This window comes from Brachyistius frenatus, unplaced genomic scaffold (genome assembly GCF_029030835.1).
Source record: "Brachyistius frenatus isolate BFR_SWC_R1_liver_20210118 unplaced genomic scaffold, ASM2903083v1 Contig_66, whole genome shotgun sequence".
Lineage (NCBI taxonomy): Eukaryota > Metazoa > Chordata > Actinopteri > Embiotocidae > Brachyistius > Brachyistius frenatus.
This window is the reverse complement of record NW_027210665.1, coordinates 1,376,063-1,401,542: the sequence shown is the minus strand read 5'-3', so window position 1 is coordinate 1,401,542 and position 25,480 is coordinate 1,376,063. Positions and strand designations below refer to the sequence as shown.

At 42.9% G+C, this 25,480-nt stretch overlaps 2 protein-coding genes across 11 annotated transcripts in view; both read right to left on the bottom strand.

Annotated features, from left to right (window-relative positions):
• Positions 1-532: 532 nt before the first annotated feature.
• lmo7a (LIM domain 7a) overlaps positions 533-25,480 on the bottom strand; it is a 47,234-nt gene continuing 22,286 nt past the window's right edge. Inside the window, exons 7-31 of one of the 10 annotated variants that reach the window (XM_069707019.1) lie at positions 24,517-24,630; positions 23,335-23,545; positions 22,354-22,603; positions 17,823-17,852; positions 16,906-17,020; positions 15,914-16,053; positions 14,704-15,406; positions 14,026-14,271; positions 13,483-13,597; positions 11,561-11,722; positions 10,433-10,617; positions 10,254-10,317; positions 9,888-9,944; positions 8,720-8,745; positions 8,038-8,145; positions 6,779-6,874; positions 5,973-6,319; positions 5,705-5,761; positions 4,302-4,357; positions 3,948-4,106; positions 3,363-3,546; positions 2,795-3,118; positions 1,911-2,019; positions 1,366-1,468; positions 533-1,278 (exon numbers count right to left, since the gene is read on the bottom strand). In XM_069707019.1, coding sequence (XP_069563120.1) covers positions 1,256-1,278; positions 1,366-1,468; positions 1,911-2,019; positions 2,795-3,118; positions 3,363-3,546; positions 3,948-4,106; positions 4,302-4,357; positions 5,705-5,761; positions 5,973-6,319; positions 6,779-6,874; positions 8,038-8,145; positions 8,720-8,745; positions 9,888-9,944; positions 10,254-10,317; positions 10,433-10,617; positions 11,561-11,722; positions 13,483-13,597; positions 14,026-14,271; positions 14,704-15,406; positions 15,914-16,053; positions 16,906-17,020; positions 17,823-17,852; positions 22,354-22,603; positions 23,335-23,545; positions 24,517-24,630 — 3,984 coding nt within the window. In that variant the 3' untranslated portion in view covers positions 533-1,255. Of the gene's footprint in view, positions 1,279-1,365; positions 1,469-1,910; positions 2,020-2,794; positions 3,119-3,362; positions 3,547-3,947; positions 4,107-4,301; positions 4,358-5,704; positions 5,762-5,972; positions 6,320-6,778; positions 6,875-8,037; positions 8,146-8,719; positions 8,746-9,545; positions 9,588-9,887; positions 9,945-10,253; positions 10,318-10,432; positions 10,618-11,560; positions 11,723-13,482; positions 13,598-14,025; positions 14,272-14,703; positions 15,407-15,913; positions 16,054-16,905; positions 17,021-17,822; positions 17,853-22,353; positions 22,604-23,334; positions 23,546-24,516; positions 24,631-25,480 lie in introns of all 10 variants that reach the window. The other 9 variants (XM_069707020.1, XM_069707025.1, XM_069707028.1 and 6 more) reach the window with 9 other exon arrangements.
• LOC138625829 (LIM domain only protein 7-like) lies at positions 17,861-20,465 on the bottom strand. The gene has a single exon (XM_069707036.1). It carries the CDS (start codon positions 20,150-20,152, stop codon positions 19,247-19,249), a length of 906 nt encoding a protein of 301 aa, XP_069563137.1. The 5' UTR covers positions 20,153-20,465; the 3' UTR covers positions 17,861-19,246.

The following is a 25,480-nucleotide window of genomic DNA, read 5'->3' as shown; positions in this document are numbered from 1 at the left end:
AGAGCCAATGTATGCTCGGTCCAATTTATTCCTATACACTATATTGCTTGGATTGAGCTGGTTTCTATTTATAGAAAATGAGGACATTTTCTTAGCCTACCTTGTAGTTTAAATACAATAGGGTACTGCAAACTGAACAATCAGGAGTGTTCCTTCTTGTACGAATATTCTATCTATGTTTCTGTAGATATGATTTCATGAAAAGAGATAGAATGACAGAATACATTAAGAAAATAGCCTCTCAAATTGTAATCAAATGTAATGCATGCACACTGAATAAAATATGCATGACAAATTGGCTTTGGAGAACACAGAGCAGGCAGGTGCTCTGAACCTTAGCACAAAAGCTCATTGAAATTCTTTTCATTATGACTGTGGCACTACAGAGAAACAGAGCATGAGAGGGACAGACACAGAAAGATGAGTATAATGATTTCTGATTACAGAGGCAGGAAAAGTCTTGCATCATATACCGGAATATCATTACACAGAATTATGCAATTTCACTGCTGTAAAAAAAAACCCCACAAGACAAGCATTTAGTTATTTTATTTACAATGTTACTGTACGCTTCAATGCCATTCAGTATGATGTATATTCTTAACATGGAAACTTTCTTATGTATCCTGCATTAGTAAAACTCCAGACAAGTGCTATTCAAGCAGACGTTTTTTTTTAATTTTTTTTTTTTTTAAATATAAGATAATTCTAATAATGTTAATTACTGCTCCCTGTTACACACGAAAAGGCACATAGACATGATAAGAATACCTCGGTTGACAAACATGTTAATACCACAAGACTGGAAAAAGAAGCATGAAAAAGAGGAGATGATCCTGCAGGGTTCTCTCTCAATATCTATAAAATCGGGTTAAGTGAAGGTCAGAAGAAATATTTTTCCTCATCCTTATTGACAGTTTATTGCTTGACTAGTTTCATGACTAAGACATTTAAAAACTCTGGTGCATGCAGAACCCTTACAATTTGTACAGCTGTAATACTTAATACGATATAAACATAAATGTAGATAACGTCTCTGCGAGCTTACCCTCTCAATCCCACACTGTAAAAACAAATATGATTCTCATCAGGGAGTCACCTGCTTTTTTGTTTTTAATTTTTTCTGGAGTCAGAATCTAAAGTATGTTCAAACCAAGTGTCCTCGTTAATTGTAATGGCTTCAATGTTCACTTTTAAAGTTCATGGGTTGTTGTCACAAGTAGTCTCTTCATCAATCTGCTGCAGGACAGTCCCATCACATAGCTGTTGGCTGGCCAGCTAAAGGAAAACAAACAGCAACATTAAGGTTAAAGAAAAGAGAAAACAACACCTCCCTTACGCTGATCGGCTTGATCTAGTACTCACTTTTGAATCGCATGTAGCAGGAGTTACAGTAAAGCTGTTTGTTTCGTATTCTGACTTCAGCCCCGGCCTCCGATCCTCCAAGGTCAGACTTACAGCCGATACACTGAGGAAATTCAAGATGGAGGAGAATTAAAAAGCTACTCAACTGCATGAAGCTACACCAAAGTGTCCAAGTCCACAGGCGGAGTGATGAGGACAGACGAACCGAAGGCCTTGATTGTTTGTACAGATATAGAGGTATTAAGGAGGAAGAAGAAGAAGGAGGGTCAAAAGACAAAGACAGGATCAACAAACAGATACAGGAGACCAAAGTTCCCGGAAGAATCAACAAATGGAGTAAAATGAAACAAAGTGATTAGCTTGGCTTGCATGTTTTGGCGCAGGAAATCTACTTTGCTCAGCTGTAAAGTGATCAGGTGCTTGACATTCAGCAGGTTAGTAGCATAAAAAGGAAAAGAATCTGAAGTGTTCAGGTTAGTTTTTTGAAGATCGGCCAAGGCGTGCGGCCGATGTTCTCCGAGGGCCTACGGGAGCCCAACTCTCACCTTAAAACAGCCCAAATGATAACAGAGCCCAAGGGACTCGATGATCATGGCTGCTCCCTTTCCCAGCGGGGTGTCACAGAATGTACAGATTTTCTTGCCACTCACTGACCTGGATTACAGAACGTAAAAGCTGTGATTTAAGAGCTAAGCACACATACATGACATGTGCATGTATGAACGCATGCACACACAAAACACATGGTCACACTGGTATTAACTGGGGGTGATGTAGAGTTTTTCTGTGAATACATTTGACAAATATTGACCCTGTTGTTTAATGTGTTGTTTGGATACAGACCAACCGCTGCTGTAATGACAGACGCTCTGATGAACAAAGCTCCATTAAAACATTGAGTGATTTTTTTTTTTCCATTTTGATGCATTCAATTGGAAATTAATTTCTATAAAACTGTGTATTTTAGAGTCAGTTATCTTTTTTATGTCTCCCAAGAAGGAAATTCAGAGAAAACAATTATGAATAATAGTTTTAACACAGAAACAAGTTGATACAAGTGAACAACTTGCAAAAAATTTGGATAGGGTCTGTATTTAAAAAAAACAGTCAGTGCCAAGAACACTGCCACGCATAAACTTAAAGAAAAGACTGTGTATGCAAGTGAAGTTACACCGGGACCCTGTACAAAAGGACAATATAATGTTATAACCTGTTGAATGTGGAAATAAAGGACGTGAGACAAAACAGTATCAAATGCAACGGTATTATAAGTAAAAAGAGAATGTTTTTTAAGTTTCCCTTTGCCACCAATCCCCCTCCTAGGATATGGCTTACCTGCACCACCTTGAACTTTGTAACCCAGAATACCAGTGAGTGGTTAGAGGCAGCTTGTTAGGAGCGTTAAGCAAAGCAGCATTGCTGATTTTACCTGCTGCGCTGCTGAGACGCCTCAGACAGGGGCTCCGGAGAGGTGGTGGGTGACAGAGAAGAGGGTGAGGGGGAAGGTGACTGCCGGGACCAAGGGGACGAGGGGGTTCCTGCCCCACCTCGGAGGGAGCCCATGGAATAAGAGGAAGGCAGAGTGGAGGAGCCGGGCCGCTGGGGCCCCGACACGCCACCGTAAAAGGAAGTGCTGTCGGAGAGGGCAGAGTGAGGCCGCCGAGAGTAGTTTTGGCCATAAGAGCTGCTCCTGGATGTCCACGATGAGCGGCCGGAGTTATAGGAGAAGTCCAAGTTGTCAAGAGATTCGCCTCTGCAAAGCCAACCCACGCCACACCCACGTTAGCTGGTTAGTCGAGGCTATTAGACCATCTGGCTACCAACTGCTTTTATCTTATATTTACTACTAATCTAATCATATTTACCAAGGTAATGTCAGAGTGGTAGCCAGATTTATATAAATATTTTAGTTTCTGCACACAAATGAGGGTACTGGATATTAGTAAACCACCACCATCACATGACACAGAGGGGATTTTTTTTTTTTTAGACTCTACCTGCGCATGGGTTGCCCGTCAGTCTCCTTGTTGGCGGCAGTGCTGGCGGAGCTCTGGCGGATCCAGCTGCTGTCCGTCAACAGGGGAGTCTTCTTCTTCATCTCGTTCAGGATCTGCTGTCTCTCTGCCTCAGCCTGCGACGCAGGCAGCTGACCCCTCCTCTCCTCCACTCCACCGCCTGTCACTGCACCCAGGGAGGAGCGATAAACCAAATATCAGGCTTGGTAAAATGAAAGGTTTCATAGAGGTCAAAAACAGATCATAGCTGGTGACGGGTAGAGCAATTTGGAGATTGAGAGCACAAGACCAGGATGTTCCTCAGTCTGGCGGGATTATACAAATCAATTATGAAAGCAAAAATTCACTGACCTGCAACAAATCAAACCGTAATCAACAAGTTAATTATTCTGCTTAATTTTCTGCTTAGCTGGCTGATTGATTTGCCATTTGGCTGCATATCAAACAGCTGTAAGTTTTGATTTAGTGAAATGACTTCATTGAGTGTTGAGCTGATCGTGATTGGAACAGTCCGACTGAGTTTCTGATTAAGAAACAGAGAGGCGACGCTTCAGGGGCGAAGCCCACCTCTCTCTGGCTCTCTGTATCTCATGGCATTGAGGATGTTCCTCCGTTCCAGCTCCAGCTCTGATGCAGCTCTCGCACTCTGGGCCTGTCTGTCACGCTTACTCCTCAGCTGCTCCTCCAGCAGCCAGTGTGCCATGCCCACCGGCTGCGCATACACACCTACAGCAGGGTACAGCCCCACATATGTGGAGTCATGCATAAAACAACCCAGTATTTCAAGAAAAACAGGCTGCGAGACACAAAACGTCTGCAGATGAAATATTCCTTGTCTCGTGGCAATACATTCACAAAATTGTAAACAATACACCTCCCACTCCACCCCCCCATTCCCTTGACTAATTTTAACACACTGACCGTTCCTCTGAGGTTTGTCCTCTTCATCAAGTTGGGGTGATGATTTGGATTTTGCCCTGTCAGACAAAAGGAAATACTTAGAAGAGCTTAAAAAAACCTTTAAATTAATCACAAGTAGGCACACAGCTGTTACACTAATTGGACCAGCATACAGCTGATACTTGTTAACCTTGTTTTTTTTTAATCATTTTTAATCTAATAGCTTTAATGACAAAGGATGTCTGATGTTTGTACCTTAGGGAACCCATTTATTTTTCTATGGACAGCAACAAGTGAAAAGTATTTTTAGATGTCAAACACCACAATAAGAACCCAGTGAGTGGTTACACAGTGAAAGTGCTGATTGGAGACCAATCACAGGTAATTCCCATCTCAGCTGGAGCTCTAATCCATTTGCCGACAATTTTGGTAGCTGTCTATTTGCTGTTGTTTGAATGACTTGGTTCAAATGGATCCACAAAGAAACAGTGCAGTGGAAACCTGGATACACCAGCTGTACAGTGTTAGATGTGCCAGTTTTGTTTTGTACTGGGAAAAACATTATTTACTGCTTCAAAAACGTACATTATGTTGCGTTATGTATCTGCAGCACTGTCATGTTATGTGGCATTAGGGTTTTTAAGTTATGGTAACACGAGCGACAAACACGTCCTTGTTGCAGAATAATTGTATGTGCTTGTAAGACACCTGTTCAGAACCAATTGTCCTGAGTAAAAGTGAATTTAGAGCCAAAAATGTCAAAAAACTCACAAGAAAAGACCACAACATCGTTACGGCCAGGTTTAGCTGATTTTTGACTTTGTTTTGTTTGATTAGTTTTATTTTGAATAAATTGGATAAAATCCCAACTCCTAGACCCACTCTGGGGATGTAACATACTTGCATGAATGTAGGAGTCAATACAACCACTAAGACTTTAAAACCAGCATGCAAACATTTAATGGAGGGTTGAAAACACACTTTATTGTAGCCTTAAACAGATGTGTTGAGTTATAATTACTGACAGGTTGCAGTATTTGTTTTTCTCTAGTATATTAATGATCAATTATCTGTTTATACAGAAACCTCCACCTTTGGGTTCCCACAGGAGGAGAATGCAATAATAAATACATCTGCCTACAACCACATTATAAAGTGTTATCAAGCCATTTATTAAATGATGCTGCTCATACATGCTAAATAGGGAGAATTAATTGTGTTGCAAACACACGCTAGTCATCTCATTATATTCTGAAACACTGATAAACCACATTCATTGTGAGGCAATGATGATAACAAATTATGAGGCAAACATGTATTGCATAGAAAATATGTGAGGCGAGACCAGGTTATTAATATGATTAGCTGAGATGTCTGGCTGTAGATGCAATATGAGAGACACGTAGACATTGTCCTGTACTAACCTGTCTGTAAAGGACAGTGGAGGCTGGACATTGTCAAAGCTGTGGGAGCCACCAGCCCTTTAGTAAAGGGAGGTGAGTACAGGGAGGTGGGACGATGATGACGCCACAAAGAACGATAAAGCACATGCAAACACGTTAGTTGCACTCATGTGAATGGTCAGACAATGAAGCAGGTTAAATGCGTTATTATCGGCACGATGGTCAGATGAGGAATACAAAAGACGTGAGTTTAGGTGGACAGTACAGGACGAGCAGCTGCTCTACTGACCACTGCTGCTGCTGCTGCTGCTGCTCGAAGGCTCGCTCTCTCTCCCTGCGCTGCTGCTCTGCAGCTTCCTGCCGCCTCCTCTCCTCCTCTCTCCTCTGCCATCTCTGCTCTTCCTCCTCCCTTCTCTTCCTCTCCTCCTCCTGCCTCTCTCTCCTCTTCCTCTCCTCCTGGAGACGCTGCAGCTCTCGCTCTTTCTCCTTCCTCCTCTCTTCCGCCTGCCTTTGGCGCTCCTGCTCTGCCCTCTCCTTTCTCTCCTCCTGCTCCCAAAGAGGAGACGTGGGCTGGTGGACAGGAGACAGGGGCGAGTGTGGGCCGACGCTGTGGCTGTTCACCTCCAGGCTCACGGGCTGCCAGAGAAAAGGACGGGCAGAAAAGAAGAAGCATTAAACACATGATGGTATTAAGTAATCTGATCTCTATTAACATCCAAGAGGATCCGCAACATTGGAAATAGTGCTCATATCCCCTAACAAACCAAGTGTTTTGAAATTCTAATCGGAGGGGAATTTTTTTATTTCTGCCCTTCCAGTAAGTATACAGCAACACACGGTCAGACACTTTGTGGGCTCCACACAAATATTCACATGCTGAAAGTGAAAGCAGAACAACATTCCACTCAGTCCTTTATAAAATAAATAAATGGGCCTGTGTTTTAAAAGTCAGATACAAAAGTATTTGGCCACTTAGCAGTTGCATAATTACAGCAATTAAAGCTCTTTGGGTGTATTTAGATAAATTTGTGACACTTATTGCCACCTTTTAAAACTTCTCAGCTGATGTGTCATGATTTACACAAATTAAAATACCTTTGTCGCCTGTTGTTGGTCCCTGCCTGGGGAAATGTCCTGCTGAGCCTTGACCCACTCCTCCTGCAGTTTTTCCTGATCGCGCTTATATTTCTCCTGAAAAAAGAGGGAGAGAGAGAGGTCAAAGGTCATATCATTTCAGTCACACATACCAAAGACACTCTGGAAAACACACACAGCACATACAAAAGCACCCAACACAGATCGATTTGAGGCTTTAGTAGATTTTATATTGAATTTCATGTACCATACAGTGGGTAGAAGAAGTAATTGACAAAATAATAAATAGATATCCTAGTTGTAATAGTTGTCAGATCATTTTGAGCTCACCTACATGTTATCTAGCCATTCTGAAAACCCGAGAATTCTCCCTGGCACATCTTAAAATCAGGCTGTTTATCCAACAGGGAACAAGACCGGAGGAGTTAACAAGCCTTCCCGGCTACATCAGCACTTTGTTTAACCACCTTTGATCTCCATCCAGAAATAGGCCCTCAGAAAAATGTTTTGACAGGATTGTACTACATTTAAGTTGGACATTTGACAGACGCTTCACTTTCAGCTGCCCGAGTGCCGTCTAAAGTCGGTTTTGAGCCCATTAGGAGCAGAAACCATTGAGGACTGTGGCCTGTCAGTTCTTTGAAACTCTTCTTATTGTCAGATGGGACACAAAACCGATTCACAGACTGGTATTTAATTGAGATGAATTGTGAGCTTGTTTCATTTAGTATTTTCATGATTTTCTTTTTATTCAGGATTATTTTTTCCTCTGTGATTTAATCAATGACTGTAAACCAATAACACGTTGTGTATATTCAGTTGAAATTAGAATTCAGCCTCTATTGTCAAATGCAAGTGAATGGAAATGCGTCTATGATGTGGCTCAGACAGACACACATAATGTAAAAAATAGAAAGAAAAAAACATACAGATAGCCTAAGAAGGCCTTTTAATATATAATTCTTTTGTTTTTGTTTTATGTTTACTTCTTTAATATTATTCTGTTTCCTCCTCTATCTCCAGAAGTGTCCTTATTTTATAGTTTTGTGATCATGTGACTATACAGAACCACAAAATAAGCCAGGTTGAACAAAAACCAGAAGACTATAACCTTCATAAAGGTAAGATTAAAGACTTTAAAAAAAAAAAAAATCAGGCTGCATTTGTTTTATTCAGAACTAAAAAAAAAAAAGGCAATTGAGTATGCGTGTATATTTTAACATTACATCACAAGCACACACGAGTTTGCCTATACATACCTGAAGGAGGCGTTCTTGTTCCTTCTGCCATTTCTCTTGTCTTCTGCGCTCCTCTTCCAGGTCCCAAGACCAGCGGCTGGATGATGGAGTGATTGAGGGAACAGGCATCTGAGGACCGAAAAGACAGTCACAGAAAATGTACATGCTTCTACTTTTAATCTTACAAATCTGTGATGTTTAATAGCCTGTGTTTTCTCACACCTCTACCTGCTCCTGAAGATGAGTTTAAAGTCAAGCCGAGAGTTTTAAATGGCAAATATGACTCAGCCATTTCTGGAGAGTAATTACAGTCTTACATTGTAATTAGACGGTGAAATACTGTAAAATAGGGCATGTACAGTCAAGTTAAATCTCATCCATTTTATGTAACATAAAATCACAAATGTATCTCTGAGTACTTTATAATTTTTACTACTCTCTCTCTCTCTCTCTCTTTATACTCTGAATTTTACTTATCCAGTTTTAGAGCTACATAAAAATAAAAGCACCGTGTAATTCTAGTTAAATCGCTGTGCAGCTGATGCGTTTAAATAGCAGAGTGAACCTGCCTCTGAAATGAACTACCACTGCAGTTCATGTGTCACAGGCTTAATAATGACTCCAGGCTTTGTAATAACAGTGGCATCTGCTTTCAAAGACGTTGTCATGCTAGAAGAGCAATCAGGGACAAAAAACTACTCACATCTGGCATCACAGACTCTGATCCTCCTAGATAAGAAAGAAAACCATTCAGTCAATACTTACAGCATGCACAGGCAGAGCAAGGAAACATAATGTAAATATGCAAGTTAACCCTGAGGCCACGTCCCACATCAACACAATGTCGACAGGCTTATTTAGGTTTCAACATGATCTTTCAGTCGAGTACCAAATCATGATATTTCATACCACAACAATTATTGATGTTTTCAACAAGCCTCAGGCAACAAAGGTCAAGTTTCCCCCACTAGGACATATTGATTTTCTCCATTCAAGATCACCAGTTTGTTGTCATTTACATTGGATGCCAAGCCCAATATTTCTGAATAAGAAAATCAATAAACTGATTGTGAGGACAAGATCAAAGAAACATCAGCAGCATGCACACAAGCACAACACAAGCACAGAGCAGCCAGTGGGAGAGGCTAACGGACGCTTCCACACGTGCATGCCAAGAATCCTTTTTAACTTCATGTGCAGCAAAGTGAAAAGCACAACCATGTGTTTGAGGCTGAGCACCATTAAAAAAACACCACAAACACAACAGGATTCAAAGAGTTGTGTTTGTGGTTGGTACGCTGGAAGAGTGTCTGACATGCAGAATATATATTTTATATTTTCATTTTTCTTATTTTTGGAAGTTTATATTAAAATAGTATTTTGGTTGAGATGTTTCTAAGAGGAACCACATTAATGTGCTCCAAAGTTGGACAAAATATATCACAAAACTTTCTAGATTTGAACAACATGTCAGCGTCCCAGGTTGTACCAAGCGAAGATGAGGTCACTGCACACTCAACCCCGTTTACCACAGAGGTAGACCAGCGCACTGACACTGGACCCAGAGCCACCTGAAGGAGGGAAGGGGCACAGCACAGGGTTTAAAGCTTTGACACCAGACAAGAAAGAGAAAATAGCCCGACAACAAAAAGAGCCACAGAAGAATCTATTCAATCCTGACAGCTTGTAATCAATTGATAAATGTTATCAATGGAACACAAGGCTGTGACCTTGGGAAACATGCCTTGGGAAACTGAAATTCAGAGAGACGAAAGCACAGAGACCCCAGCCACCAGATTACATAAAGGTCATAATTATCATTAAGGACCAGCCCGCCCCTCTTCGGCCAGTCCTTTTTTTTGTTTTTTTACCTTGTTCAAAAAACTCTGATCTCCGTTTTAAGTTTTTCAGAGATATGGGTTCTGACTCTACATGAGAGACGGAAAACAGGAAATAGTGAGGCACAGCAGAGGAGTGAAGTTCAACCTGAGGAGACTCCACTTTATATTACAAACACATAGTCATAAATTACATACATACACACATACTGCTTACGTCTTCTTGTCAAAGTAAATGTCTCTTAAACAGTAGCATGTTTTTTTTTTTTTTTAATATTTCCTCCCAAAACCAAGTCAACAAACTGCCTCCCCCCCTTACTGATCTGTTTTCATATTCAGTCCAGAATAATTACCGGGATCAATTTCATAACCTTTCTGATTGTGTGCTCTGCTCTTTACCTTTGTTCCTCATGGTCACTGGCTCCTTGCGGAGTCCCCCATTAACTCTGTTTGAAGCCAGTTCCTGCAGAGAGACATAGCAGGGTGTACACTCGTTAAAGATCCACCGGGAAAGGTGACAATACAGGAATAGAGATGTATCAGACCTGAGTCAACTGAGGTGATTCTGGGTCACTTACGACAACTGGACGAGCTGGGGCCACCTTGGATGACAGCGTCTCCGTGGAAATGCGTGAAGTGAAATCCAGGCTGGATTTGACCGTGTTTGTTTCAGAGGAACCTAGAAGTATCGGATGATCCGTACTGGTCAGATTGATGGTCTTATGGCTTTTAAATGGCAGGGAAGGTTGGTCTCTGTCCCAGTCTGCATGCAGACAATGCAATGGCAAAAAATAGAACGTGTGTTTGCACGTAAAACCATACGTTTTTTTTGCGTGTGTGTGTGTGTGTGTGTGTGTGTGTGTGTGTGTGTGTGTGTGTGTGTGTGTGTGTGTGTGTGTGTGTGTGTAATAGTCCTCTATATATGTGAACCCCAACATTTGACATGCAGTTTACATAAAGAGCACTACAAAGCAGGGGACAAGGGTGCTGTTATGGTGTTGTTACAGAGAGCAGCAGGGGGTGACAGAGAAACCACCTTCCCAACCATGCAGCCCATTAAAGCCGTGATAAACCCACAACAGTGTTTCTAACAGGCTAACAACCACTGCACGTCACTACACTACTTTAACTGGTACTGTGTGTTAGTTCCAGTAAACTATGCCAGGTGGTTTCTTATTTTTCTAAGGTGACACTGGAACAAGTACGCCTGTTAAACTAACACTGTACAAACGGTACACTCATAGGACCATGAACCTGAGCTGGATTAGTTTTCCAAAAGGAAAACACTGCATGGACAGAGAGAGGATAGCTGAGGAGGCAGAAAAAGCCAGAAAAATAAAAGAAACAACCAGTTGAAATAAAAGAAAAAAGAGAAAACATGGAAAAATGTGACAAGAAAACTGACATGAAAAAAGAAGAACCACAAACCACAGAGGTCAAAACAACAACAGTCTTACCTCACCAGACCAGAAAGAAAAATGTACAGTTCTTCATCATTTAGCTGTCATGAAATCATTCCTGGATGACTTCACAATAGTTTACGGACCAATTTAAAGTGTCAAAACTGTTTAGCAACGCAAGCAGCAGAAGCACCACTGTCAGTCCAGGAATGCAACCCTTAAAATGTTTCATTCACTTTCAATCTGTCGCTCTGATGCAAACAAACACACACACACACACACACACACAGTGTGAAGATGACTCACTGTTTTGGCCATGACGGCGTATGTCCATGACCAAGCTGCCCTCCTGCACAGCCTCCTCCATGCACGACTTCCACTCTGTGTAGCTCATTTCTGCCACCTGCTGCCCGTTCACCGTCAGCACTTCGTCCCCGATTTGAAGCTGGCACATCTCGGCTGAACTACCTGCAGCAGAGGTCAGAGGTCGTTCGATGAAGAGGAGAAATTACTAGACTCCAGCATCTGTGGTGATACAGCTGACTACCTCGACCTGACTACCGTTCTTAAGAGCAATGTTTCTTGTACAAGACTGAGATTTCTTTACTGAAATTAGATTTGAAAGTGATGATCTCAGTTCAAAAACACATAGGACTGAACTGTAATTATAGTTTTCATTCTCAGCAGTATTTTCTCCTACATAAAGTGTTCACAGTAAAACTATACAAACAACTAAATTCTTCCAAAGCTTTTAGCTTTGTGGGCCGACACATCTTTTAACCCATTTTGATAAAATAGTTATTGACTGTGACATTTGTACGTACGTACGTGTTCTCAAAGAAATAACTTTAGGTTATTAATTTCTATCATTTAAGATAGACATTAATTGTGTGACATATATAAACACTGCTGAAAGCTACCGAGAGTCAAAAACTGCCTTTTGCAACATTGTCTAATCTTTATTCTTCACTACGGTCATGTGGAAGAAGACAAAGCATAAACTCAGTAGTTTATTATTATAAGTACACCCTCTTACTGTCGAGACCTTGGTCTGGCAAAAACAAAAATCCAACATCTATGGTCATAATGTCCATTTTGTAAGTGATGGACATTATAATAAGAATGTATTTCCGGAATTTTGTATCAGACTCCATTAGTAATACCTTAATGCACCTCTTCCTTATTAATATTTTAATACCAATATATATGAATATTTCTACAATTACGACTGTGCTGTGTGGCTCCCATGTGCAATATGTGATAACATCAACTTTTAACCTGTTTTTAGGAACATCAGAACAATTGGTGGTTAAAATATTACTAAGTCATTGCTCTGTGTGACTAATTTGTCCAAAATATGACCAATGAAAGTATCACTCCTTTATGATCTGCTGCTTTATGCTGCTTTGCATGGCTGCAGTCTGCTGAACAGTAGACGTGGTCATTGTAATGTTGCATCAGTGTTTTTCTTCTTCCTGTTGCTCTACCTGCTCCTGTGAGGGACAACTTGTGAAAGCTTATTTTGTTGCATCTCTTGTCATCTTTTGTTTCCATTTCTGAACCTGTTATTTGTTTTGACATCCTGCCAAGGGGGTACAATTGAAAATAAGCCAGCATGCTAACTCTGGCACATTTACAGACATGGTAATTAATGATCATTGTTCTCATAAATAAAGAAATAAAAACTGAAATGAAATCTAACTGTGGGTGATTTGACTAGGCTCAGACGATGAGCCTTCCATACAACCAAAGTTAGGCTAGACCAAAGCCTAATTAGCATATAGCTGTAAGGGTGTAAGTGTTACTTATACATTACTAAAATACAAGTTATACTGTGATGTGCAGGTGGGGAATCTCAGTAGAAAGAGAGGCTCAGACCCAGCAGATCTGACCCAGATAGAAGCTGCCCTACATAGGTCTGGCATCGCCACTGCAATGGACTCAAAAACCTGCTGACAACCGACCGGCGGTGACCGACTGTAAAATATAATCGAGCCAGAGCACCGCTTTCCAATACTACTGCTGTACTGTATCTGTGAACGCATCAGTCAGATTTTGTGAGCGTAAGATACTCATAATATCTGCTTGATCTTTTTCCACTGGGCCTATTTCACTGGGAATCCTGGGAAGTTCAGGCTGCCACATTATGTTGAATAGTGAATAAAGCTGCTTATAAAATACAAGTCCCTCTGTTTGAAGGTATTTCTCTCAAATGTCTTTGTTGTTACCTGGCTGGAGGGAGGTCACCCGAGCTCCTGTTGAGTCCCAGGTTGCCTGGAAGCCAAAGTCTTTGCAGCTGTTGGGCTTCTGGTTCAGGCTGATCCGCGTCTCACAGTAGTTCTCCTAGAAACCAAACGACAACAACGACAAAACACGGGTGAGTGGACAGCAACTTTCAGTGTCCAAACATGGGCTGACTCTCCATCGCTCTGAAGACGCATCATCATGTCAGGTTGTGCGTGTATACGCAGGCCTGCTTTGTATTAATCATTTACGGCTGTTGATTAAATGCCAACCTGTTCCTACACTTTAATTTCTCCAGTGCAGAACTCCATTATTTTAAAGCTACTTTTACATAGCAAGAGGGTAAAGCTTAAAATTTGACATAATCACGGATTAAGTTTGACAAAACAAAAATTACATCACCTCACTGTTAACACTGTGAGTCTATAATACAATTTACATAAGAAATACATGTATTCTTCTCAGTGTCTTTGGTACGGACAAAAAAAACGCTGATCTGTTTTGTCAACGGGAGGAAACTTGAGTACCTGGCTGGTGTCTTTGGCTGGAGCAGGACTGCTGGGAACCTCACTCTTGACCTGAGGAGGGACGGGCGAGACGCTCTGAATAGAGGTGACACTCTTCGCCGTCTCCTCCTCCTCTCCTTCGCTGCTGTGTGCCGAGCTGGAGTGAGCTTCATCCTCAGAGGTCAAGAACTGCTGATACCGGCTCGGCACTGACGACTTCTTGGGAACATCAACGTCACCGTTGACACGCTTGTGTGGGTCGTCCATCTGTCCGGGAGGAAAGTGGCAGAGAACACAGCGATTTAGTCTCAAGTACATCAGGGTGTAAAATAAACTTGAAAAACTCCTTCGTATAGCTGGTAAACGTGTTGTCAACTAGTTTTAAACACGTGTCAAACTGTTGCAAGTGTTTCCCCCTGACAAGTAAACGTAACTACTATTCAGTGTAACAGAAAAGACACTGAAGGAGGCTGAAAATAGCAGCACTGGCAGTTCACTTAGCATTATAAAAGCACAGGCTTCATCCATTATTCATATCGTAATCAGATCGGACCTGTGGATAACATTGATGTACTGAAAACAAATGATCTCATTAACGTTATAAAGGTTTCTTACACACATTGGTCTCATCCTGCCCTCTAGATGTCCTTGTGCTGAACTGCTAGTTTGTGTTTGGTTGTTAAACTATCTAGTACTCACTGTAAAGGCTCGGGGAAGAGAGGTGATGCGGGAGGCCTGGGTCCCGAAGGGCCTCGGTGTGACAACTGAGGTTAGGCGTGTGCTATCCGATCTCTGGTAGCTCCTGGGGAGGGAGGCGGGAACCCGAGACACCCCGGGAGGCTTGGGTTCCATTGAGCTGAGCTGTGGTTGTTGTTTGTACAGAGAGCCAGAGGAGGGGGCCTCCACCTTAGTCGGTATACTCAACAATGAGCGCCTTGGATCGGGCACCTTTTGTAGGGAGGAGAGAACACTTATGGCCTCCTCTTTCTTGGCTGTGCTGGTGTGTACCGAGACACGACTTCTCTGTTGAGCAGCCGGAGGCTTGGAGCTGTTTACCGAGCTTGGCCTGGTAGGAGTGATGGTGGGAGTGAAGGTGGTGGTCGTAGAGTTGCTGCCTGCAGGACTGTCCACGATGTACACTTCCCGTGAGGTGGGAAGGGAGGCGGCCTTGCCAGTCGCTGGAGAAGCAGCAGGGGGTTCTTCCACTTTCAAAGAGGGCTTAGACGGCTCCGAGGAATAATAAGGAGTGTCAATAGTGTAGCTTCTGGCAGGAGAGGTTCGAGTGCGGGGGGAAGCGACGGGTTTCTCAAACACGTCCTCGACGGGTTTCTCAAACACGTCCTCGTCTAAGTAAGAGAGAGATCCGAGTCGACTGCCAACGCTGTTCTTTCCTTTACCTTCTCTGTGAACCGAAGAGAGAGCAGAGAAAATGGATGGAAATAGGTTGAAACAAATTGGACAGTGATAGGTAAAGTTAAAGATGAAGATGAATGGATGAGCATGGAGTGACAAGGAGGAGAGCAGAAAGCGGAGCACAAGTTGAAAAGAGGAGGGCACAGAGATGTGGGGCAAAACAGGGGAGGCAGGTTGTGAGCCATAATTAAATTACACTTTCACTCTGACTGAACAGCACAACTACAGCCTCCTCATTCACTCCTGCTGTACTAATCATGTACGTTGTCTCTGTTTAGCACTGCAAAAGTTCTCATACACCCATTTTCTTTTATTACCTTAGCAAAGAGTCCCCCTCTGAGGGTAGGAAAGGTGTACAAGAGGAAAAAAATTCAGTGTGCGATCCTTTTTAGTAACAACCAGGATCACAAATTAAAAATAGAAATCCTACAGCAGTAAGTTTACCATGCATCATCAGATCAAAAGTACCTGATCAAGTGTTTTGTTTTTTTCTCACCTCTCTTCTTGCATCTGCTTGAAGGTCTTGGACCTTTGGTTGCTGCTGTACGTGGTCTGCTCTATCTTCTCCCTCTCCTCTTTCTTCTTCACGATATCAGAGTTGACGCTCCGGCGCCTGTTCTTCCATTTGCTCAGATCCTGCAGGGAAAGCAAACTCAGGTCATATCATGCATCATAATCTTAATATCTTCATCTTAAATCTGGATAAAACACACAGTTTGTGTTGCATAGCTAAGTGTAGAGCTGAGGGGAGTGAAGTTGAGGAGAAGAGGGAGAGACAAAAAAAGGGAAAGGGCTACATTTGAAGGTGTTCTATTTGTGTGCTTTAGACTCCTCCCGGCTCACTTCCCCTGCGTATTGGGGACTGAGCGACCTAAATGCTGCTTTAAGACTCTATTATTTTGCCATGACACCAATCAGACTGCTGACAGGCATCACAACCAGTCATGTATAAGTGGATAACTTTTTATTACTCATAATGTTTCAAGCTAAAACTCATCATTTAAAATTAATATTTAAAAATTATTTTCCAGTGATGCTGAATCTTCACAGAAATAAATTTTACATTTGATTAAATCTGCTTATTTTCATCCTTGTGTCTCTGTTTTACATCATCTGTCTATATTACATCATAACATCATCTCATCTTAATTCTATTATTAGTATTTACAGCATGTGGTGATCCTTGCCAACACTGTGATTTGGAAATGAGGACAGTCCATAGCCAGAGGGCAGTGCTGCTCCAATCAGTGTCTGTCTCTGTCTCTGGCTTCAATCTAAACAGCTCTTTTTTCACCCTGTGGTTATCCACGGAGTGACATCACAACACTTGCTCTTCTGATTGCTACACAGATCCCAGAGATCATGTGCTTGACTTTCACTTCAAACTTATCTGCCCTGGCACCAAACAATATACATTCACATACCATGAAAGGTGGCAATCAAATAGATACCCTCAATGATTAGAGCACAAATATCAGTTCTACTCACATCCTGCCACTTATCATCGCTCTCCTTAGTCTGCTCCCGAAACTTCTGCATCTCTTCATAGTGAACCTGTCGGTTGATCGCCGGCTCGGCCAGGATATCACTTGTTGATTTACTCCTGTGGAGGAGAAAGTGGAAAAGAATAAGAGACGTTTTTTTAAGCATCAGTGAAAGCAAGTGGAGTTAATGCTCAGATTAAATATTGAAGGAAGAAGCTTAACACAAGGTAAAAATAAAAGGTTTTAAATAAAAAGAACAAGTCCACTCCCAAGTATGCATGCACCATCTCTTACCATTGTGTCATAAAAGACAAGCTGCAGAAACAAAACATCACCAAAAACTCAAATAAATTCAACTGTGTGCCCTCCATCCATATGTTTGGCACTGTTGCTGAAAATAAAATGGATTAGACATTTAACCGTAATAAAGTGTTAGTTTGCCCACACAGCACACAGGTCAACCACAAAGCACAAAGCTGTGGAGTGATGTAAGCTCAGAGGGTTAATAACATATATCACAGTCCTCACCATCATGCAAAACAGCAAAGTCTTAGTAAGAATTAGTTTTCACATACCTGTAAAGATTTACTCCTGTCATATTGCTAACAGTTTGTAGACCACTGCTCAGTCATAACTCTCACTGGGACACACAGCGGTTCAGGTAGATGACCCAGCATATTGCTATTGTATGAATCTTTTCACTTTGTTGCTTTGGCAATGTTGCTTTGTGGAGCAACGACCCCCCCCCCCCTTTAACCGTGAACTTGGCCCTGTGCCATACAATACTCAATGTTGTGTGTCAGCAGTTAGCAGCTAGAGAGTGAGAACAACAGCACAAAAGCAGGAGGCAGCAGGGTGCCACTGTAAGAGGTCAGAGCGAATGCAAACGTGCCACATTCCTGGGAGCCCATATCAACTCACCCGTCGATACTCTCTTGCATGTGGTGCTGTCTAGGAAACCGGAGAGAACCACAGACAACAAAAGTCACATTTCTGCACACTTGTCTTTGAAAGTGAATCTGAGAGCGGTCTGCTCAAGAACTTGGGACCAATCAGCGACTCTTACGCCAGCTCATCCGCAACTGGTGGGCCTTGAATGTACCCAGCGAGAACATAACTCTGCTCGTCTTCACTCTATACGCTGAAGAGATTAAAGGTGTGTACATGCTGAGTTTACAGGGCAGTATCACATTTCCTTGGCCTCACATGTGGCTGTGGAGGTGTGTAGAAATGTATCTCTCCCTAAACAATGCTGCCTTTCTGGAGACTCCAACATGCCGTCACTGGAAACATGACATACGAGAGTGAATTAAATCCAGATGCGCTTGACTGAGGTTAAATGGTTGCTTTGTGTGTACTTTTGTACGTCTGCAGTGCAGATTTGTGTTGAAGTTACTATGGAGTCCACGAGTCACATCTTCTCTCAGAGCAGTGTGGAATTTCTACAGTTTTTCATGTGGGCACAACAGGCGAGACTACATTCAGTCGCTCTGCTTGGTATATGTGGATATTTCTTAGCCTTGAACCTTTCCACACTGATGCTGCTGCATAGTTTTACTTGTTGGTGTAAAATTCCTTTTGCTGAGAAAAACAACACTGCACTCGGGTCAGATCCAAAAGGTCAACAAATAGCAGTCAACGCAATCCATCACAAGATTATGAAGTTGCGTTTTCTTTCTTTATTGAGGAACAATATTTCTTCCATTCGCAGGCAAACTCGGTCTGATAGGAAAACAAAACTAAAGGCAAAATTCTGTTCTGTTCTGCACTTGATCTACCAAATAATTTACTCCAAAAATACTTCATGCTGTTCATAAAACCATTGTTTTGCTCATAGATCACTTCAAAATACATTCAGTTTATTGTGCAATCTGCGTGTCCCCTCTGCACTTACATAACATGTGTTTGTGAAGTAAGATAAAAGCTTTTTACGTACAGGAAACCATATTGAATTTCCTTTTGTTAAAGTTTTTCTGACTGGAAACGCTCTTTCTTTCCCACAATTCTGGGCTAACAACAAACATTTAAAAATAGGAAAAGTTCTGAGTTGTTTTCGAGATTAATTTCACTACATTTCCTTCACTGTGGTTTGTGTGGAAATATTCGGGACAGATCGAGTGAATGCAGAAGGAACTTATCAGTTTTCAGAAACAAGAGCATAACTGGGTAAAACTCTCCGACTGTAAGGGCCCTTAAACCAATCATTAGCCAGTCGAGAGCAATTCACTATCAAACAGAGAATACTTAAATACTGATATGGCACAGAAACAATAAGAAGACAACAGTGGAAGAAAAAGTCTATAATGTTGGGGTTACCAATCAGGCACTCTCACATCACCCTGTTTCTACAACTTGAGAGCAGCGAGCCTCTCCACCAAAAGCTTCTTCTTATATCTTAACTGACTGGCTTCCCTGATGGCTTGCCACCTCTGCAGATCCCCTTCGCTGCAGGAGGAAGGTACTGAGGGAGTCATCTGACCTCTCAGTGAGCTCTGGCTCTGATCACAACAAACTCCGAGCTTCCGAATTAGCATGTCATCGGTTTTAGGACGCATCTCCTTCTCAATTTGATTCTGGTTAGTCGTTGCTGCATCCTGAGTCAGAGGACATGGAGGGCAGAGGAGCCTGGCCTTGAGTTCAGGAGGCAGAGCCCACGGCTCTGGGACGTGCATGGGGGAAAAGTTGTCAGGGGCTCCAGAGAGCGGCCGTTGCTGCTGAGCCTGCTGGGTTTTCTCTTTACGATACACCACATCGTCCTGCTCGATGTCGGGGAAATCGGTTTCCTCAGTGGCTCCACGGCCGTGTTGCTGGGTGATAATATTGAGCTGCGGCTCAGATGTGTAGCGTCGACGGTTGCCAGACAGATGAGTCTTCATGATAGCCAGTTCAATGTTGGACTGGAAGGTCAGGGTTCGCCTGGTGAACATGTCATCGTTCTCCAAGTCAGGGCAAATGCTTTCATAATCAAAAGGGTCTCGGGGCTCCCGGGGGTCTTGGCGTCCCAGGAGGGGCCACCTCTCACATTTGACCAGTCTGGGACCCGAGGTGGGGTCCACAGGGGCAAACACCAGTGGGGGGGTCTCTAACAGAGGGGGATGTATCTTGGGAAGCTGTGGGAGAGTGTGTGGTTGGACATGAGGACTGCATGGTGGGCAAAAGGAGAGAAAAGGACACAGAGGTGATGAGTGCATGCAAGTGAACTGGGTCAAAGAGCAAGAAAAGGAGGAAAAGATACAACAAGCAGCAGCCATAGTGGTGAACTTTGATTCAAACAGATGTTGATCAAATGAGGATTTTACAATCACACTGCCATAAAATAAAACAGTGATTCTAGTTGCAATAAAAAAAGGTAAAGTCTTGCCTATAATAGATTATACTAAAAATAGGATAATACTGAGACAGCCTATTTCCCACTGAGGTCAGTGCAAGCAAAATGCTTTATTCAGCATGTTAGGGCAACTCCAGTAGCTTTGTGTATTTTTTCATTAGTATATTAGAAAGCAGCTCATCAAAAATTGAGCCCCAACAAGGAGCCAATTATATTTTTCCTATGAAATCTGGATGCTCTAAAATATTCCTGCATCATCACAATCATGCAGCTGTATCGACCTTTTCCCCACTACAAGGGTGGTTTGAGCCGAGGCCTCGTGTGTGTGGGAGTGAGAGGGAGATGGGCCGGAGGGAGAGTGGGCAGAGGAGAGCCAAGGACTGCTGTCACAGTCTGAGTCATCTGACGAAGAGCCCGACTTCTTAGGGCTACAGGCGAGGACAGCAGGATGGGTGGAGGGAAAGGGATGGAGGAAGACAAAAGTAACAGCGAGGAGAGGAGAAGGAAACATAAGTGGGAGGAATTTTCACTGAACTGACCAAAGAGTTCAAAATGTATCATCCAAAAAGGTGAAATTTGCATGCAATTATTTAAGGAGAGCAAAATCAAGTGTGTCAGATAGGAAGTAGGAAATGAATATGCAAGCGTTTAAATTCATCCTATGGTTTTACTACTCTCTGAAAGAGTATAAATATATGAATATTATGAGCACACAAAGGGAATGGGGCTATGTGTGTATGTTTGTGTTCCATCTCATGCTGTATTTGAATGCCCTCACACACCTGAAGCCTTGTATCTTCTTGTACCAGGGCCTCCTCTGAGAGCCCAGCTTGATCTTCTGTATGTGAACATCTTCTTCGGGCGTCCAGAACTTAGGTAAGAACTTGTCATAAGATACAGTGCTTGCAAGCTGTGGTTTGGCGCCCATTTTACGGGAATAGAGATCATCTTGGATGGGGTCAGCATAGCCCTCTTCATCGTCCTCATCCTCAGAGTCATCGTATATCTCCCTGAACAGGCTGTCGGTGGACACGACTCGGCGGTGGTCCACCCTCACGGAGCCGTGCTGCGGGGGCTGAGTTTCCCCTCTGTTGATGCCGCTGCTGCTCAAGAGAGACAGCCAACCACACGTGTCAAAAAGAGGTTTTCAGCAGCAGCCAGCACACCAGTCACACAAAAAGGAGCATGTTCCTCAAGCGCAACAGCCTCAACTGAAATGACGCAAGGATAAGCAAACCAATGCAAGCTCAAAACCAAACTATGAGGTCAAAATTGATTTGAGGAGTCATGTTGCCAACTCAAATCACTCCTCCAAGCTCATGAAATTCAGAAGGAGCTAATATGAAAATGCTGCAGCTAAAATCTCAAACTTATTCAAACAAAAACCAACAAACGGAAGACTTTGAAGCAGCGTTAGAGGCAGCACACTTTGACCAAAGACATCGCTCATGGTTACAATTAACCATGCAAACTGAGGGTAAGAGAAGCACTAAAGTTTGCTCTCATCAGGCAGGCACATCAAAGTCACACTGTCGCTTCATGTTCTCTGACCTGAGGCAGGTCACATTTTGCTGAGGGGCAACATTGGGAGTCAAAGTGACCTTGGGCCGGGGGCCCCCTTTGCCCCCGGGCACCCTTGCCCCTGCCATGGGGCTGACGGGTACTGCGAAGTTGGTGGGAGGAGCTGGGGAGGGGCTCTGGAAGCGTCTGCTGGCCAGGTCATCCAGAACAAGATCCGGGTCCGGTCGGTCCGCATCCGAGTCACTGCCGCTTTCATACTCATTGGCCCACTGGAGATGAGCCACTGGCAAGGGACTCTGGGATACTTGACTGTAGCAGTCAGAGGAAATCCTTCCACTGATGTTGTCATTCAGCAGCAAAAATGAAACACAACACCATTGACCATTGACAGACAACACAGTGATGGGAGAGGCACAGACAGCCACCATGTCAGGCGTTTGAAGCACAAACCAGGAATTCAGGTGTAACCCTGCACTTCTACATCGCTTTTTGTAACATCACTTTTAGGCAAGAATAAAAGGAATAGTTACTCTTCACTAATTTGCTGAGATGAGAAAACAGCACCTTCAAACAGATCAATATGCGCAGTGACTGGTATGGTACCTGATGAGTGGGACTTCGTCCTCTGTATATGGGGAGCTGGCCCAGCTGCGCCGGCTGTCCTCATTGCGTTCGGCCCGTTTCTTCCTCAGCGGAGCAGGTACGTAGGCTGAAGATTTGTCTTTAGTGGGCAGGAACTGGTTAAACTGGGCACTGGCTTTGGGTGTGATGACTAGCGACCGGCGGTAGCTGAGACTGTCCTTGTTCTCGGCCATCCTGAAGACGGAGTCTGCCTCAGTGTCACTACAACAACCTGGAACATGGAAGAAGACGAAAAGCTGTTAGACAGGGGAAAGGAGGGGGAAGGAAGAACGTGGGAGAAGAAGCAATAGAGGTACATTTTAAAGAAGGACGAACGTAGTGAGAATGGAGAAATGAGTGAGGGGAGTGTGTTGTGTGTTCTGGCGTGACTTTGGAGGAGGAACAGAGGGGTGCAGGGTGGGGAACAGAGGCCTCATCATTTACAAGCTGGTGTGGAATGTCTCACTGCCCTCCATTACGGAGGACCGAACTGCTCTGAGATCACTGACCAGCACTTTCCTCTCTTAAAACGAAACCTTAAGTTCACAATCAGGTTTTAGTATAAATATGTCTCATCTTTCTCTGTGAGTTTTGACTGTAAATATTCACTTTCAAATGCATACCACTAGATGGCAATAGGTATTTGTTTTCATAAATGGGAGTGATCTTTCTGGCTCCGGTGCAGGGTGTCTTCCCTGTTCACAAATATTTGAAGTACTGAATAAATGAACTGGATTATAAATATTCATGCGGAGACACAATGTGAGAAAGTCTGAACAAACTAAGTGTGGGAGGGAATCTTAGAATAACACATACAAGTTCACAAACGTAAAATAATGGACACCGTGGTCTCCTAAATGTAAGATAAAAAGAAGTAAGGAGAGCAACAGGGTTAAATATAGTGTGAGAATATCTAAAAGTGTGTTCATGTCTGTGCGTGTGGATGGGGATGACATCACTTACCCTCGCTGCTGCCTTTCAGAGTGGCGTCAGATGAGATGCTGTGGGGTCGGGAGCCCAGAGAGTCCAAGCTGTCCAGGGAGTCGTCTCTTCTGTGTCCGCCTCCTTCTCCTCCTCTCAGATGGTAGAGCTCCTCTCGCTCCGAGTACCAACTATCCCCAAAGCCGCTGTCTCGGACGTTGCTGCCTTTCTGACCGGCCGATTCCTGCAGAGCCTTTCGAACACACACACAGACAGTCACACGTTCAGGTAGTAGGCTGCCAAATACAATATTTAGCCCCGCTGTGTGTGTGGTGAGATCTCCCAAATGGGGTGTGAAGTCTGTGTTGTCTGGGCTCTCACTCTTGCAGATTCACTCACTGTAAACATGTGCTCCTACATTATCTATGAGGGGCGATGCACGGTCTAATTTAAAGGGAATAACCTCATTGTTTTCTCTTGTCTGCCATCACTGCCATAACAAACACACCCTGGATGAGTGTGTTTACTGCATGAAAAGAATGCCGATGCACATAAACACATAAGCAAAAGCCCTGGAGCCGCTTTAACCAGAAAGACTGCACACAAGCGAAAACCTGTCAGCCACTTAAAAAAGAAAATGATTTTCAGATCTGTAATCTGCTGAATCCCAGCAGACAATACACATCCACAATCTAAACCCTGCGCTACTGAACTTGGATTTGCCTGGCTAAACATACAAAATTTGCTGTAACCAACTGCTATTACTCAAAATCCGTGCAGTCAGTTGAATTATAGAGGCCTCGCACACCACCTATAAATCAATGTGAAAGCGAAGTGCCAAATTCAACACTGGCATAAGCATTGGGAAGCAAACCGGCTTCGTCCAAAAAAAAACAGAGGCTATTTTCACATGTAAACTATGCGAAGTGTGTTCCGTGCTGTAAACAAGATTAAAAATAGTTGAGTCAAGGGATCAGGTCATTTATGACTTAACGTAGCTTTGGTTTTAGTGGGCAGCAAACCGCGGCCCCTCGGCCTATTGCAGTCATTCCTCCGCACATAGTCGACATACCAGGGAGGATACAGAAATGTGCTGCGCAGTGGCTGTGAAAGAGGATTTCACTTGTGCCGATTTCTGGTTTCCACAAGAAAATTAAGCTTTTGTTTCATGACGGCATGAAAGAGACGGCCCGTGGTGATAATTCGCCACTTAGAGGAACTCACCTTGTACAGTGCTGTGCCCAATAATCCCTCAAATGCCTTGAAATTCAGGAAGGGTCCATCATAGAAACGGTCACTCTGAGCTCTTCTACCCAGCCAGTAAATGGTGATCAACACCTGGAGAGAAGAAAAAATAACTTATTATACAGATCATACTACCTATAAGTGGAAATGAACTGTAACCACCAGATAAACTATCAGGTTATCGCTGCACCTTTACGCTCAGTGATGGATGTACTGTGCAGAGCTACAGCAGGTGATTGTTATGATAGTTGTAGCCCTGCTCTGACTGAGGGTCATATCATCCAGTGCCATGCTCTCGTTTCCAGGCTCATCCAGAATACTCTGCTGCCATTTGTGTGTGCATTAATAGGCTGGACAGGTAAATATAGTGCACTAAAGCAAAAAAAAACATCACTACATCAACAATGCCACACCCCGATTACACATCACATGGCTCCCATTGACATGTTGGCGCTTTGGTTTTATGTCAAGCAAGTCAGAAAATGAATATTGTTGCAGGATAAACAGGATAAAGCTGTGATGAGAGACAGTGTTTCTAGCATGGATTTCACTTGCAATGAAAATTAAAAACTAAATTTGAGACTACTACCACATGTACACAAATCACCTCAAAAAAGAGCCACTGAAACACCTTGATACCCTAATTTAGAGATGGAAGGCCTTCAACATATTTCAAATGTATTTGTTTCACCAAAACAAATTCATAAAAATGGCAGTACTGCAAAAATGCAGGAGCAAATATTGTCAGTCAATTAATGATGAAAAACAACTAAAAATACCAATCTATTATAATAATTTGGCCCCTCTCCTGAATTTGTTTTGTATATAGAAACACGTCGCAGCAGTTCACTTGTTGTTTTTTTTGCAGTGTGCACATAATAAATTGAGTGCGTGAATGAAAAAATAATAAAGGGAATAGGAGGCATCCTTGTGATCAGGGGAG